General features: G+C 43.1%; 3 protein-coding genes and 1 long non-coding RNA gene across 5 annotated transcripts; 3 read left to right on the top strand and 1 right to left on the bottom strand.

Annotated features, from left to right (window-relative positions):
- Positions 1–819: 819 nt before the first annotated feature.
- Positions 820–5,143, bottom strand: hscb (HscB mitochondrial iron-sulfur cluster cochaperone). Its single transcript, XM_057032266.1, has 6 exons — positions 4,770–5,143; positions 4,577–4,673; positions 2,124–2,213; positions 1,805–1,949; positions 1,241–1,288; positions 820–1,081 (listed from the first exon to the last, which is right to left on the bottom strand). The coding sequence occupies exons 1-6, from the start codon at positions 5,141–5,143 to the stop codon at positions 987–989; spliced, it is 849 nt and encodes a 282-aa protein (XP_056888246.1). The 3' UTR covers positions 820–986.
- Positions 3,755–5,010, top strand: LOC130525461 (uncharacterized). The gene is made up of 2 exons (XR_008950494.1): positions 3,755–4,009; positions 4,517–5,010. It is a non-coding gene; the product is annotated as an uncharacterized LOC130525461 (long non-coding RNA).
- A 142-nt stretch (positions 5,144–5,285) lies between the features above and the next one.
- lrrc8ab (leucine rich repeat containing 8 VRAC subunit Ab) lies at positions 5,286–12,627 on the top strand. 2 transcript variants are annotated; one of them, XM_057032265.1, is made up of 5 exons: positions 5,286–5,418; positions 5,933–6,058; positions 6,609–6,689; positions 7,390–9,505; positions 9,610–12,627. In XM_057032265.1, the coding sequence occupies exons 4-5, from the start codon at positions 7,397–7,399 to the stop codon at positions 9,883–9,885; spliced, it is 2,385 nt and encodes a 794-aa protein (XP_056888245.1). In that variant the 5' UTR covers positions 5,286–5,418; positions 5,933–6,058; positions 6,609–6,689; positions 7,390–7,396; the 3' UTR covers positions 9,886–12,627. The 2 variants fall into 2 exon arrangements, with proteins under 2 accessions (XP_056888245.1, XP_056888244.1); XM_057032264.1 differs by lacking the exon at positions 6,609–6,689.
- A 449-nt stretch (positions 12,628–13,076) lies between these two features.
- On the top strand, positions 13,077–14,409 carry ppil3 (peptidylprolyl isomerase (cyclophilin)-like 3). Its single transcript, XM_057032268.1, has 6 exons — positions 13,077–13,159; positions 13,380–13,454; positions 13,607–13,700; positions 13,805–13,872; positions 13,946–14,064; positions 14,143–14,409. The coding sequence occupies exons 1-6, from the start codon at positions 13,157–13,159 to the stop codon at positions 14,267–14,269; spliced, it is 486 nt and encodes a 161-aa protein (XP_056888248.1). The 5' UTR covers positions 13,077–13,156; the 3' UTR covers positions 14,270–14,409.
- Positions 14,410–14,557: the final 148 nt, after the last annotated feature.

A 14,557-nucleotide genomic window follows, 5' to 3' on the forward strand; every position in this document is an offset into this window, starting at 1 on the left:
AAGTGAAACACAAATACAAGTGAACATCGCTGACCTGAGGTTACTCTCACATGGGGCTCAGCATGTGTCTCATATAACACAGTTCATATGACATGTGATACGCCTGTTCGCTCTCTGCTGTCAGATCATACAACACCCATCATATCTCTGCCTGATTGGACCTGGATCAGATTCTAACATCAAAAGCATCTGTGCGACTGGAGCTCCTATTGGCAGGTAATTACAGATTATGGCTTTCTTTTCCCCTCTCCCGCTCTGTGGTTTAAAAAGTTTATCAAGAATTAAACGAAGAAAAATGGATGATTTCGCATTCAGTGGTCGGAGAAGTGAGCGTCAATTTAAGGGATAAAAAAAAAGACACATATCGCAGGTTTTTGCCTCATGGAGCGATCGTCATTCAGTCGGCTCTTCCTGATTATCGTAGCATTAATGCTACATGTGACGGCCTCATGAATGATTCAACAGGCTGTTGGCCTCAATAAAGGGCTCACTTCTGCTCTCATCTCCTCTTTGTGTAACAATTGGGCTCCTCTGGCTGCAGAGGTGTGATGTCTCCCCCTAAAGGGAGCCGGAGGAACTAAAGCCGGAGCCTGTCAGAGGAGCACACGACAAATGCTGAACTGATGGGCAGGATAATTGTACAAATACCCGGGGCAGCGTTTTAATCACAGACCTCTGTCATATTTAATGGTGCATTACATACAAGTGGATTTGATTAGGATTGTGAATATAGTGCCATTCGAGGGGGATGACACATGCACCTAATTGCACCTCCATGTCTCATCGTGTCGAAATCGCAACAGCACAGCATTTCCGCTCTTTTGTGTGTTATATTTTTTATTATTCAATAGTCAATTTGCATAATCCTCCAAAAACTGTACAATCATTCCGGCGCAGCTGTTAAAAAAAATAAAATAAAAACTTTTTAAAAGTGCCTCAACCACATCACACAGAGCGACGCGCAATTGGACGGACGGCGGCGCGATTCACATGAACTCAGAAAGTTTCTGCTTCACTTTCTCCTCGATGTTTGCGTAGTACTTCATTTGGGCGAGCAGCGCTTTGGCGGCGGCGAGATCTCCTGGTGAGGAAGAGAACTCGGCGTTAAAAACTGGTGACTCACCGCGCGGCTCAGAAGAACAGTTTCATCACAGATCACAAAAACACACAGGAGGGAGCGAGGAGGGAGGAGGAGGAGGAGGATGAGAGAGCGCTTCCACGCGCTGTCTGGGTAGGATACCTTTGAGCAGGGCAGCGTCGATCCGCTTTGTCAAGTCTGTCAGCTTCCCTGCAAGTGAGAGGCAGACAAGTCTCAGTTCAACAAACCACAAAAACTAAAAGCAAATCAAAGCGGCTCGCTGTGTTAACGCCAGTGGAAACAGAGCGGGAGCCCACAGACTGTATAGAGACGCTTCGATGTGTCACACCTATTGTTCATTCTGGGATGTCTACCTCCGAGCGCCAGGGTGGAGATTAACCCCGAGTTAATAGAAGCCCGGTGATTTTTATTAACATTTTCTGTATAAAAGCGTCGATTCTGCGCAAACTGCTGACAAACGCGTCCGTCTGTTGCTCAAGGTTTGCATCCGAGTGCTGCTGAGATGTCTACCGTAGAGGGGGGGGGGGGGTTACCATGGTAACTCAGGGCTATGCCACCCACAGCTGAAACCCTATAGGAATCCATATTTAACCTTTTAAACAACATGTGATACCGTGAATTAAAGCTCCCCTCAGCCTGGAATCATTCGGGATTGACGACGAGCCGCTCTGTCGCTCGATAAGCCCAGCGTACGTATTTATCTACCTTTCACATCCCCGCCAATCTGCTCGGCTTCCCTCGCCGTCTGCGCCTCGTTGAGAAATTCATTGATCTCCATCAGCTCCATCAGGAATTGCGAGTCGGCCTCGGAGTCGGTGCCTTCTTCTATCCTCATCCCCTGCAGCTCCAGCTGGAACACAGGACGGGAGGCTCATCAGAGGGGGCTGCCTCTTGACGTGCCCGTCAGCGCGCTCCGGCAGTCAGGTGCCGAAGACGTTCGCGTGAAGGAGGCCAGCAGACAGACACTGCGCTCACTCAAGAAAATGAACCGACTGTGTGAAGTCAAGTTGGGGGCTTCGCTCACCATGTAAAGACCACGACTCAAAGGCTTCAGCAGAGTCTTGTAGGCTTTGTTCACGAGAGCAGACTGGATTTCGGAATACTTCTGTTCTTCCTGCAAGAGAGAGCTGGGATTGGCTTATGTTGATGACGCGCGTTGGCATTCAGGAACTAGAGGAAATAGGAATCTGTGTACACAAAATGTGTATTTTCATGTGATTCATGTGAAGAACAGACATGTATCCCCCTCCTGCCATTATCTAGAGCCGCTCATCTGAATCCGATGATGACAACTGTATTCAGTGAGGCTGAGCTTCATGGTTGAACGGTCTCGGAACGTTCTGGGGGTGAAGGTATAAGGTCGACGTGACCAATGCGTGAAAACAAAACCGGGGCGGGAAATCTGCTGGAAGTGCTCGGCAGATCCGAGAACAGTTTGCAGCGATGGGGTCTGTCAGCTCTTGAGAAAATCAATAGTCTGAAGCTGTAGCCGTGGGCCCGCGGTGTGGAACCGCTCCTGTCATAACAACCAGGGCAGTAGGTGGCTGCCTCGTAGCCTTGTATAACTAATGAGTTTTCTATACGTGATGAGGACACCCAGGGGCCAGAAGATGTCTAATTAAGAAAAAAATGGCCAGAGTTTCTGATAAATAAAACATATTTACCCATAACAACGTTGGACAGGTTGTGTGTGAGTCAACCATTTAAGCTGCTGAGGACAGGTTTACCTTTCATATCAAATCACACCCCCGCCCCGCGCTCCTCCACCGGGGCGTGCAGAATAAATTAGGTGCGAAAGCAACACACCTCATCTCCTCCTTGTCCTCGTTATGCTTATTCTTCTAAATTGCCACGCCGCGTTTTAAACGGAGCACAGAGGGGGAGCGTGATAATGTGGAAATTTAGTCGACACCCGTCAACACGGCAAAATAACCTATAAGCTCATTCCACCTTCAATTGCTCAGAAGCGCTGAGGCATGTCTTATTTCTTCTTGTGACATTTTAAAAGCTACTCAACTCCGGATTTTTATGTAACATAAAGGGCTACTGGTCTTGTCAGTTTAATAATGCTTTGCCCAGTGTGATTTTAGAAAGTGCCTAAAACCTTTTCCTTCCGCCGCCACACGTATCTGATGTCAGAAAGGTACGTCTGATGTCCTATTAAAAGCTCCAAATTAAAAGTAAAGAAAGGGAGACCAAATACATTTCTTTCACAGCAGTGAACAGGGGCTTCATCCAAGTGGACAAAATTAGATCTCGGCCCATCTGGTGTCTTATTCAGTTATCTCTGCGTTCACTAGAAGCACTATTTGATCATTCAAAGGTGAAATAAAATGTTCCAGGCCACGGTATAGCTGAGAAATGATACTTGATGAACTGGAACAAATATTCCATTAACAGAGCTACTGGATGGTGGAAAAGTGACACGCAGGGAAACAGAAAACTGTTATTTATATGAAAACAATATAATTGGGATGTGGGAAGATTACAGATGGGCACCGGTCTGAATGTCAACACATTACATCATCTTCAAAAATATTGTGTAATGTAACCCGTTTCAATTCACCCTCACTTAATTATTTTGCATGTAATTTAACATTAAGCCCACATGTTAAATGTAGGTGATGATTATTCATTTGTTGTTTAGTCCCAACAAGGAAAACCAAATAACATCACATGCTGGAGTCTATCCCAGTGGTCACTAGGCCAGGGATGGGAATTCAATCCTGGACAGGTGGTCAGTCCACCATGGGACATGCACACAAAACTCAAATCCGCATCCTGTTTTTCACCCTCCGTCGTATCTGATCTCCTGTTGGCTTTCTGTCGTAACAGCGCGGCGTGGCATAAAATGAAGACTTATAATTAATATTCATAAAACAACAACCTTGGTTTAAGCAGTGTCTTAAGGTCAGTATCCCTGCAACTGATCATCATGACTGAAGTTGACTGTCAGACTCTGAATATTTCGAATACATGCATGTAAAACTTGGTCTTTTCACTGGCAAAAAAATAATTAAAGGTGAGATGCATTATTTTTAAAAAACTGTTTTTGTCAGGGGAAGTGACAGCCAAAGTAAAACCTAAGCAACACGTTCAGAAATTTTCACTTTAACAGTCTCGATTCATAAATTTTCTTTAGTTTTGAACCAAAGGGAACTCAATTACCCAGAATGCATCCTAATCATACCTTCCGTTATACAATTCCTCCCAAGTATTCCATTTTTTTTTTTTTAAATCTTTTGATTTGAGAGAGACTCAGTGTTAGACTACTCCATGCAAGTGCCCATTCTCTCTATAAAAAGACATTTACTTTATTTTGCTGACTAATTATTCGTAAACATGACACTCAATCCTGACGAAATCTAGGGAGCATAAGAGCATATAAACTGCAACGCAGCTTTCTACAATTTACAGATGATTCAGCACTGAATCAGCATCTATTATGGGATGGTTTGAGCCCCCCTCCCTCCCTACCACAGACTTCTGGCTGAAGTTGTCTGGATGGAGCGAACGCTGCAGCTGCACGTATCTTCTCTGGAGCTTTAGTGTATCCAGAGAGAACGAATAATCACTGGAAAGAGACGGTATTGTGAGATCCTGTGTTGCTCAGAGACCGAGGGGTCAAAATATTCACGGGTAGGAAAATGACTGATGGCGGGGAACTCACCAGTCCATGATTTTAAAGTACGAGGTCCCCTCTTCTGGAGGCTGGACCACTTTGCATGCTAGACAGAAGAAGGCAGGGTCGTTTTCAAGAGGCTGTTTGCATTTCCAACAGTTCAGCTTAATGTGGCTTGTGCTGTAATTCCTCAGGAAAACAACATGAGCAGAGAATATCCTCTTTTTTTCGTTTCCCAAAGCTTTGCGGATCGTGTTGTTTCGCCATGAGTCCTGTTTGGCAAAGCTTACATCATTCAGTGACTTGGTATTTACTGAAAACCTAACAGTCGCTTGACCGGCTTTGCGGTTCATCAGCAGCCGGTTTGGACTTAGTAAAGCCCGGCGTGAGCACAAAGTCCGCCAGGTGTTGGATGACAACATTCCCGAAATGAACTATTTGGTTCTGCTGTGGACACAAATCAAAATATAAGCCTTTCTCTTTGCTGTCAAAACATCCTCCGGTGGCCGAGGGAGTTCGCTCTTCTTCTACGGCGTAAATGTAACCCAACACTGCCCCCTTTCGTCCCGGTGGTATAGCGGCGGCGCTGTTCCAGAAAAACAACTGCTAGCAAACTAAGATAATAGCGACAATGGACACAATTTTTAAACATATACTGATGAGCAGAACTGGAGTCGACCACAGAACATCAACTCTAGTAAGCTAAAAATCCCCCATAAATACGCGTTAGCTACGTGTCACCGGCAGAATTAGGTTATGGTTTGCTCGGATGTAAACTTTCCCGGTAGATTCAGTGCAGTCAGCTAGCTTAGCTCCGGAGGTTACAGCATCCCAGCTTTGTCTGTTCAGACCTTACTAGAATCACTTCTATCAATTTCTGCAATATTCCGATTGTAAGAAGTGATGTTAGATGTCGGTTTACATCCTCACACTGGGCATGTCATACGCCAAAAACGCCAGGGGAGCGACCTGAATCAATACCAATGGCATACAAGTATCGATTTTCAACATATATCGATGTTACCCGCATATTTGTTCCAATATAACACCGCATCCCAGTTTATGAAAAGCACAGTGTAAAATCCAATATTGTTTAATAAACCAGTTAAGCCATGCAGCTAACTTTCTTGACTGATTTGATAATCAAATGTGTCACTCCAATATGAAACGTTGAAACCACATTTTCATTTTCCTGCCTCTTTCTTTATCAGGACTGCACTTCAATCCCTTTGCAATAAATGAGGAAATGGTCCAAAAAGAGATCTGGAAACACAGAAAGTGGCTTGTCCACCAGGGACATCGTCAGGCACTGGAATACAGATAACACCATCGAACTGGTGAGCGTAGCAACACAACCTCACCGCTGCAGATAAGAACTGGGGAAATGCTGTTTAGTGTACCAGTGTTTCTCTGAACCCTGGCCAGTCTGAATATGCTTCCTTGGCTTAGAACCACACCAGCCAAATTGACTCCATGCTTTTACAATTTCCTAAGCACAAACTGTGATTAATGCCAGCCCCTGACTTTTGTAATGTAGGTGTGGGTTTTGGTGGATGGCCAAGGTCCAAAAGGTGACAGCCAAGTATTCCAGAGAGACACTGGTTGGAGACAGCAGCCTCCATAAGATAAACAGGATCTCCTCCTCAAGGTCAAGGTGCTTTTCAAGGCCCCCACAGACAATACTCTGGTTATTATTAAAGGAAATGGCTAAGAATAGTGAACGGCGGAGCGAGGTGGCTCCTCCAGCAGTCATGTTGTTTGGGTTTAACAAGCCAAAACGGAACATCATCTTTAGAAAAGTGGCTTTCAAGCCTACACGCTGGGTGTGCCACTCACACACACGGCCAGACATTGATTTTAATGGCTTTATCTGCCTCTGATGTACAGCAGCAGCAGCGGCAGCGGCAATCCAGTGGTTGCAAATGGCTGTTTTACATGTGGATTCGGAATGACATGCAGTTGGGATTTGTAAGTGATGACCATTTTCATCTTTGACTAAGCCTTCTTCAATTTGTTGTAATTGATGCAAATCGTTTGGATAATCGACTTAAGTGTGACTTTCTGATGGTGGATGCTGAGTTTGGAGCTGCGTGGATGCAAAATTGATTTACTGCTGATTATGAGTGGGTGATTAAAATCCTCTGCCACAGTTAGTTTCCTCATAGATTGAATTCAAATATTAGTGGACAAAATAAGTGAGTCTAAATTGATGATGTCGCTTATGAATTTAGTGCTGCTCAGTTTAGCCACAGATGCAACTGAGATGTTCTTACAAAATGTGTAAGGGTGGAATATCTACGCTAACGTTTGCTGTTATATCACTGATCTCTAGCCTGGATAGTGGTGACGCATCTATATTTGAGTTTACATAATGGCTTGAAACGCTGTTTCCAGTGTGAAAGGGAAATTAAATGTGTCTGCTGAGATGAGAGGAATCAGTAGCATCACAACCTGTGTGGTGAAGGCTGTTACTCACAAGTGAGGATCTATCACGCTTCTCTGTGCTCATCAACGTAACTAAAGATGTGATATGTTATTTACAATATCCTGGGATTGATTTGTGTACGTTGTTGCGGCTCAAGGGGGAATTTTAATCACAGATTTTGCAGGGACCGTCCCATTTTTGTGATCCCGTTCATTTTTTATTGCATTTTTATGTCTCCTGCAGCTGAACCATGATCCCCATCACCGAACTGCGGTACTTTGTGGACACGCAGCCAGCGTACCGCATCCTGAAACCGTGGTGGGACGTGTTCACTGATTACATCTCCATCGTCATGCTCATGATTTCCGTGTTTGGCGGTACCCTGCAGGTCACCCAGGACAAGATGATCTGCCTGCCTTGTAAATGGGTGGACAATCAGACCTGCAAGAAGAATAATTCTACCCTCTCCAGCCCCTTTTTCATGGAGCCCAAAGGCATCCAGTATGATTTGGACCGGCACCAGTACAACTACGTGGATGCGGTTTGCTATGAGAACCGATTGCACTGGTTTGCTAAGTATTTTCCCTATCTAGTGTTACTTCATACCCTTATATTCTTAGCCTGCAGCAACTTCTGGTTTAAGTTCCCACGGACGAGCTCCAAACTAGAGCATTTTGTATCCATTTTGCTGAAATGCTTCGACTCTCCGTGGACAACCAGGGCGCTGTCGGAGACGGTGGTTGAAGAGAGCGACCCTAAACCGATGAAAATGAACGGCTCCATGGACCACAAGGAGTCCGTCATCAGCGAGGACGTGGAAGCGAGCGTTCCCATGCTCCAGAAGACAAAGACGCGCTTCGAGCAGGGCATTGTAGACAGAACGGAGACGGGCGTTCTGGACAAGAAAGAGGGCGAACAGGCGAAGGCCCTCTTTGAAAAGGTCAAGAAGTTCCGCATCCACGTGGAAGAGGGCGACATCGTCTACAGGCTGTACATCCGTCAGACTATCATCAAAGTCATCAAGTTCATTTTGATCATCTGCTACACAGGGTATTACGTGCACGATATTAAATTCAGTGTTGACTGTTCTGTAAATATCGAGAGCCTGACGGGCTACAGCGTGTACCGCTGCGCTCACCCGCTGGCGACGCTGTTTAAAATCTTAGCCTGTTTTTACATCAGCTTGGTGGTCGTTTACGGCCTGATCTGCATGTACACGCTCTGCTGGATGCTGCGCCGCTCCTTAAAGAAGTATTCCTTCGAGTCGATACGGGAGGAGAGTAGCTACAGCGACATCCCCGACGTGAAAAACGACTTTGCCTTCATGATGCACATGATCGACCAGTACGATCCTCTGTACTCCAAGCGCTTCGCCGTGTTCCTTTCAGAAGTTAGCGAGAATAAGCTGAGGCAGCTGAACCTCAATAACGAGTGGACGCTGGACAAGCTGAGGCAGAGGATCACCAAGAACTCGCAGGAGAAGCTGGAGCTGCATCTTTTCATGCTTAGCGGCATCCCGGACACAGTGTTCGACCTGATGGAGCTCGAGGTCCTCAAACTGGAGCTCATCCCCGACGTCACCATCCCCCCGATCATCGCCCAGCTGGACAACCTCCGGGAAATGTGGCTCTATCACACCCCAGCCAAAATCGAAGCCCCCGCCTTGGCTTTCCTGCGGGAGAACCTGAAGTCGCTCCACATCAAGTTCACCGACATCAAAGAGATTCCGCTATGGATCTACAGTCTGAAGAATCTCAGCGAGCTTCATCTGACGGGGAACCTCAGCGCGGACAACAACCGCTACATCGTCATCGACGGGCTCAGGGAGCTCAAGAGGCTCAAAGTCCTCCGTCTGAAGAGCAACCTCACCAAGCTACCTCAGGTGGTCACCGACGTGGGCTTGCACCTCCAGAAGCTCTCCATCAACAACGAGGGCACCAAGCTGATGGTGCTCAACAGCCTGAAGAAGATGGTGAACCTGACGGAGCTGGAACTGATCCGCTGCGACCTGGAGCGCATCCCGCACTCCATCTTCAGCTTGCACAACGTGCAGGAGATCGACCTGAAGGACAACAACCTGAAGACCATCGAGGAGATCATCAGCTTCCAGCACCTCCATCGGCTGGTTTGCCTTAAGCTCTGGTACAACCAGATCGCCTATATTCCGATCCAGATCGGCGCTCTCATTAACCTGGAGAAGCTGTATTTGAACAGGAACAAGATCGAGAAGATCCCCAGCCAGTTGTTTTACTGCAGGAAGCTGCGGTTCTTGGACCTGAGCCATAATAACTTAACGTTTATACCCACAGATGTAGGCTTTCTGCAGAATCTTCATTACCTCGCAGTGACGGCCAACAGGGTGAGTTAATCTCACGATTGATTCCATTTAACTGAACTGCCTCTTAAAGCATCTTAAAATAAATGCCTTCATGTTGGTTTCCATCCTCTCACCCGCCACAAAAGATCGAGAGCCTGCCAAACGAGCTGTTCCAGTGCAAGAAGCTCCGCACTTTGAACTTGGGAAACAATTGCCTGCAGTCCCTGCCGTCCCGCTTTGGGGAGCTGACGGGGCTGACGCAGCTGGAGCTGAGAGGGAACCGCCTGGAATGCCTGCCGGTGGAGCTGGGCGAGTGCAGGCAGCTGAAGAGGACGGGCCTGGTGGTGGAGGAGGACCTGTTCAACACCCTGCCCACCGAGGTCAAGGAGCAGCTGTGGAAAGTCGACAAAGAACCGGCCTGAAGGCAGCGCTGCGGCGGCGAGTGAAGCCAGGCCTGCTGTCCCAGAAGGCACCGCTGCAGCGCGAGGGCGAGCACCGAAGGGCGGAGCCGCCCTCACCTGAACAGCCGGAGTATCAGGTTGACCTCTGATTTCCGTGTTTTTAACCCTCCTTTACATATTTGCTCCAAGCACAAGTAACAGTTCAGTTCCGACATCGACTATAAATTTATATATCAGGTATTTATTACATTTAGCTTTGTGTTCATGTACTCTAGGTGTATTAATTTATTTAGGTGTGTTGTGCTGACCAAACTTTACTGACTGATGCTTTTCAGTGGGAAGGTCTTTATGCATTGTAGTTTTAGTTCATTTTTTTAATTAATATTATAATTATTGCACAAAACATACATGAAGGCTTCTCTTTCCAGAGTAATAAAAAGTCTTTTCTGCATCAAAACAACAGAAGGTTTAGCAGGATAACACATTTGTTTGGGGGAAGGATATGAAATGTCTGAATTACCAATGTAAAGGTTTATCTTTACTTCATGTTTTGGGCTCTTGTATCAAGCAATGAGCTCAGAATCACAAAAGCATTGGTGGTCTAAGGTTCTGTTCTGGGAAGCCTGATAAATTCTCAGTAAATTACTTGTTAATATTATCAATAATACAATTTCAGCTGACGTCTCTACATATTGCAGCACTGTTGCCGGTGCAGTAACATTCAGCATTAAGCATAAATCCATGAGCTTACAGTTTCTTTTCCTTCCAAAAATTTGAACAAATCATTACTTGTAATCTTAGCAATATAAGCCACCAAGTAATTATTGATTATTGGTATCGGCTCACAAAATTCCTTACTCGATATATGTTCAGACTCCTACACTCCCGTTGTTTTGTCTGTTAGAAACGCCGTGCAATATTAAACTGAACATTGAACCAAAATACAGTTGCACTCAAATTCAAGAGAAATTGGGCATTTCTGCCTTTCAAGGCTTTGGAATTGAATTAGCTGTTAGGTAATGTGTTATTTAACCTGTCGAATGAGATGAACTCGGTGCTTTGATGCAGATTAATGTCTATAAAGCTACACTAGACTGCTAATTAGTCTAACATGACGTTTGTTGTGTATTTCAGATTTTGTCACAGTGTTTTGGCAGCATTGGGGCTAGTACGGGATAGATTTTGTTGCCTCAAATGTGAGTTATGAGGTGTGAGCGGTTTTGTTTTGCTGCATCATTGCATGACAATGGCTGTGCCATTTAACCTCAGGCAGCTGTAGCTCAACCAGTGTTACTCTGCACAGCTGCCATTCTCTGCAGTGTGAAAGCTAGAACAAAAAAATCAGGGTTTCCTGGTAAGAATATGTAGAAAAAGAGCAGATTTTGGCTTGATTTCATATTGCAAAGCATATTCTTTTGAGCATTGTGAAAGAAAATGGTGATTTTCACCTTTTTTTATGGAAACAGTTTGGCTTTTTTGCAGTTCAATATATTTAACTGAGCGTGACAATAGTCTTGGGTTCTCTTACAAGAGAGGAAATTATGTTTTGTCCCATCAAAAATAGGATTCTTAAAGGATCACGTTATTGTTTGGATTTGTTTCTGTGTACCTCTGACAGCTCAGAAGAATAAGAAAAATGTCACTAAGCCAACAAATAAAGTTGGGGAGCAACAGTATGCAGTACAATGCTTACATTGTGAAACAGTGAGGCAATTTAAATTTGCAGAATTTTATGACTTGTATTATGCACCATTGCCTTTATTAAAATATGGGCATCCAACTTTATTTGGAGTATTGTATTTGCACTATAGCACCTCTCCCATATGTTACATTGAAGTAAATGTAAATAATGATAACTTGACCTGTACAGCACATTTTGGCTGTTTTCTCACGTGGGAAGGCTCAATTAACTGACAGCTAGTAATGAGAATAAGTGACTTTTACTCACTTAAAGTACTCACAGTGAAACTTTGGTCAGTCCCAGCTGCGTTTTGTAACTGACCCATGAGCAATACTACACTGATCGAGACAATCACGTATTATGATGAGCTGTGACCTTAGACCTTAGCGTTCACATTAGTTGACGTTTGGAGTTTTGTTGCTTGAGACGTGGCGCCAGTAAATTGTTTAACTGTCTTGTTTTCTGCAAATCTCTCAACAATGACCAATTTTTCTCTGAGTTTTCACTGGTATTTGTAGTGAAATGTTACTGAAATTCTCAGGAAGTAAGCTAGAACTCATTTTTGTCTTATTTGCCTAGTTTTTTTTATAACACCTGGTATTTTTTTTTTAATTTGAAGTGTTGTTTTGTATATGCAAGGTTTTATATGCATTGCTATATATTCTTTGCTATTTTTGGTGTATTTGATATTGACTGATTTTAAATACTGTATGTAAAGTGTGTGCGTGTGTGTATGAGTTTGTTTTTAAGGAAAGCACTTGATTTAATTCTGGTGATTTTAAATTCTCCACATTGTGTCAGTGAATATTTGTACTAGAACTGTATAGTTATTTTGTGTCATCATTGTTATCATGTGTTGTTGGGAAACAGAGTTTTGGAACCATGACATTTTGTTCTTCCTCCTTTAAATTTATTCCATTTTTTTTAAACTTATGGTGAACTCAGTTTGGCTTTCTGCAGTGTTTTTGCCAAAATTTGCATTGGTGTGAACACGACTGATGTGATAATGAGTAGTATGTTTGTGCCCTGTTTTCTCGACACCACACAGTTAACATGAAATAAAAAAACAATTTATCAAAACAGATCTGTCTTTGTTGTATGTATTTTCTAAAGTAATAGTATTCAGGTTATAAGATTTGGTATTAAAATGTATTTTTTAAAGACATCCTATGTATTGCATTTAGTTACAGAACTTGTGAGTTGTACATTTTTAACATCAAGATTCCATTATATTAAATGTATGCATGTGTCCATATTTACACATTTTTCATACCAATTTTAAAAAGGAACTTTATGTAATAGGTGGCATATAACCGTACTTATAAACACACATGTCCAAAAAAAAGAGGCTTCTTGGCTGAAGGTAGATTAAAATATTAGGAATGACTACCTGGGAAATAAATGTGGACAAATAAATTTGTAACTCGTTTAGCAAACGGACAATATTTTTTACAAAAAAGTTACAATACTAATAAAGTAACAAAGATGAGTACCGGTATACTGTATTGCGTTTGTCTGTTCATTTTTCTTCTGCGGAACCATTCAGCTTGATGATTGTTTCTAGACGGAAATGATTCTCAAACACACAGTCGCAGAGACGCAGCGTTTAAAATGGTAATTTTCCTGTGACTAAAATTTCATTTTGTTAAATGGTGTGTTGTGGTAAATTGTTTTATTTTCATGAAATTCCTAAAGATTTAAAGCTCGTATGACGTTTGTTCTGCTCGAATGTGTTGAAACGCCTTTGCAACAAAATCGTATATAGTTGCAGACCGATTGCTTGTATGGTGTTTTAGTTACTGATCAGTGGTATTATGTTGCTTTTATTTTACAGGCGGTTACCCTTCATACAGATCTAGGAGAAATTAAAATCGAATTATTCTGTGAACGCACGCCGAAAAGTTGTGAGGTGAGTGGTTACCTATGTGTTAATGTAACATTTTATAACTGGTACAAAGCAGTAATTTCTTCTCTTTTTAATACAATTTGCTGTAATATGCTGTGATAGCACTTATTTCTATCTCCAAGCCTTGTAATACATATTCTAATATACAACTACAGAACTTTCTGGCCTTGTGTGCCAGCGGATTTTACAATGACTGCACTTTCCATCGAAATATTAAAGGTTTCATGGTTCAAACAGGAGATCCTACGGGTATGGAACAGTTAAAGCACTTAGCATTTTACAAAATAGAATGTTGACAAAAATGATATTGTTTTGTTGTGCTTTTTTTTTTTTTTTTTTTTAAATCTGCTCAGGCTCTGGTAAAGGTGGAACAAGTATATGGGGTCGCAAATTTGAAGATGAATTCAGTGAACATCTAAAAGTAAGGATCAACGTCGTTTAAGTCTCAAAATTGGTGGCCCACATTAATAGTTATTATTCATTCATTCATTCAGCATAATGTCAGAGGAGTGGTCTCAATGGCAAATAATGGACCCAACACAAATGGCTCCCAGTTTTTCATCACTTATGCCAAACAGCCCCACCTGGACATGAAGTACACGGCGTTTGGAAAGTAAGTTCTGTCTTTATTGTAAAATAGTAGAAATAAAGGCTCACATGTATCTGAGTGACAGTTTGATCTCTTCAACAGGGTCATTGATGGCCTGGAAACATTGGATGAAATAGAGAAACTTCCTGTCAATGAGAAGACATTCCGCCCTCTGACTGAAACACGCATAAAGGATGTGACCATCCACGCCAACCCGTTTGCTGGATAAATTCTAAAGAATGTTGGTTAGAACTGTAAAAAGAATTCCACTGTTTTCAAAACTGCAGTGTGCGGAAGCATATTTTACTTTTTATGTTGTGTGTATGTTAATTCTCAATGTTTTGTATTAAATATTTTTTCTGCAAAGCATTATTATGTTATCAACATTGCTTTAGGACTGTAGTTGGAAAATCAGTGAATTCTAACTTGCTCCTGTGTGCTTCCACTTATATCAGACCAATCAGTACTAAATGAGCCAACCTGAATAGTTATTAACCATTAAAAGATTCATCTTTAA

Source organism: Takifugu flavidus, chromosome 5 (assembly GCF_003711565.1).
Source record: "Takifugu flavidus isolate HTHZ2018 chromosome 5, ASM371156v2, whole genome shotgun sequence".
In the NCBI taxonomy this organism is placed as follows: domain Eukaryota; kingdom Metazoa; phylum Chordata; class Actinopteri; order Tetraodontiformes; family Tetraodontidae; genus Takifugu; species Takifugu flavidus.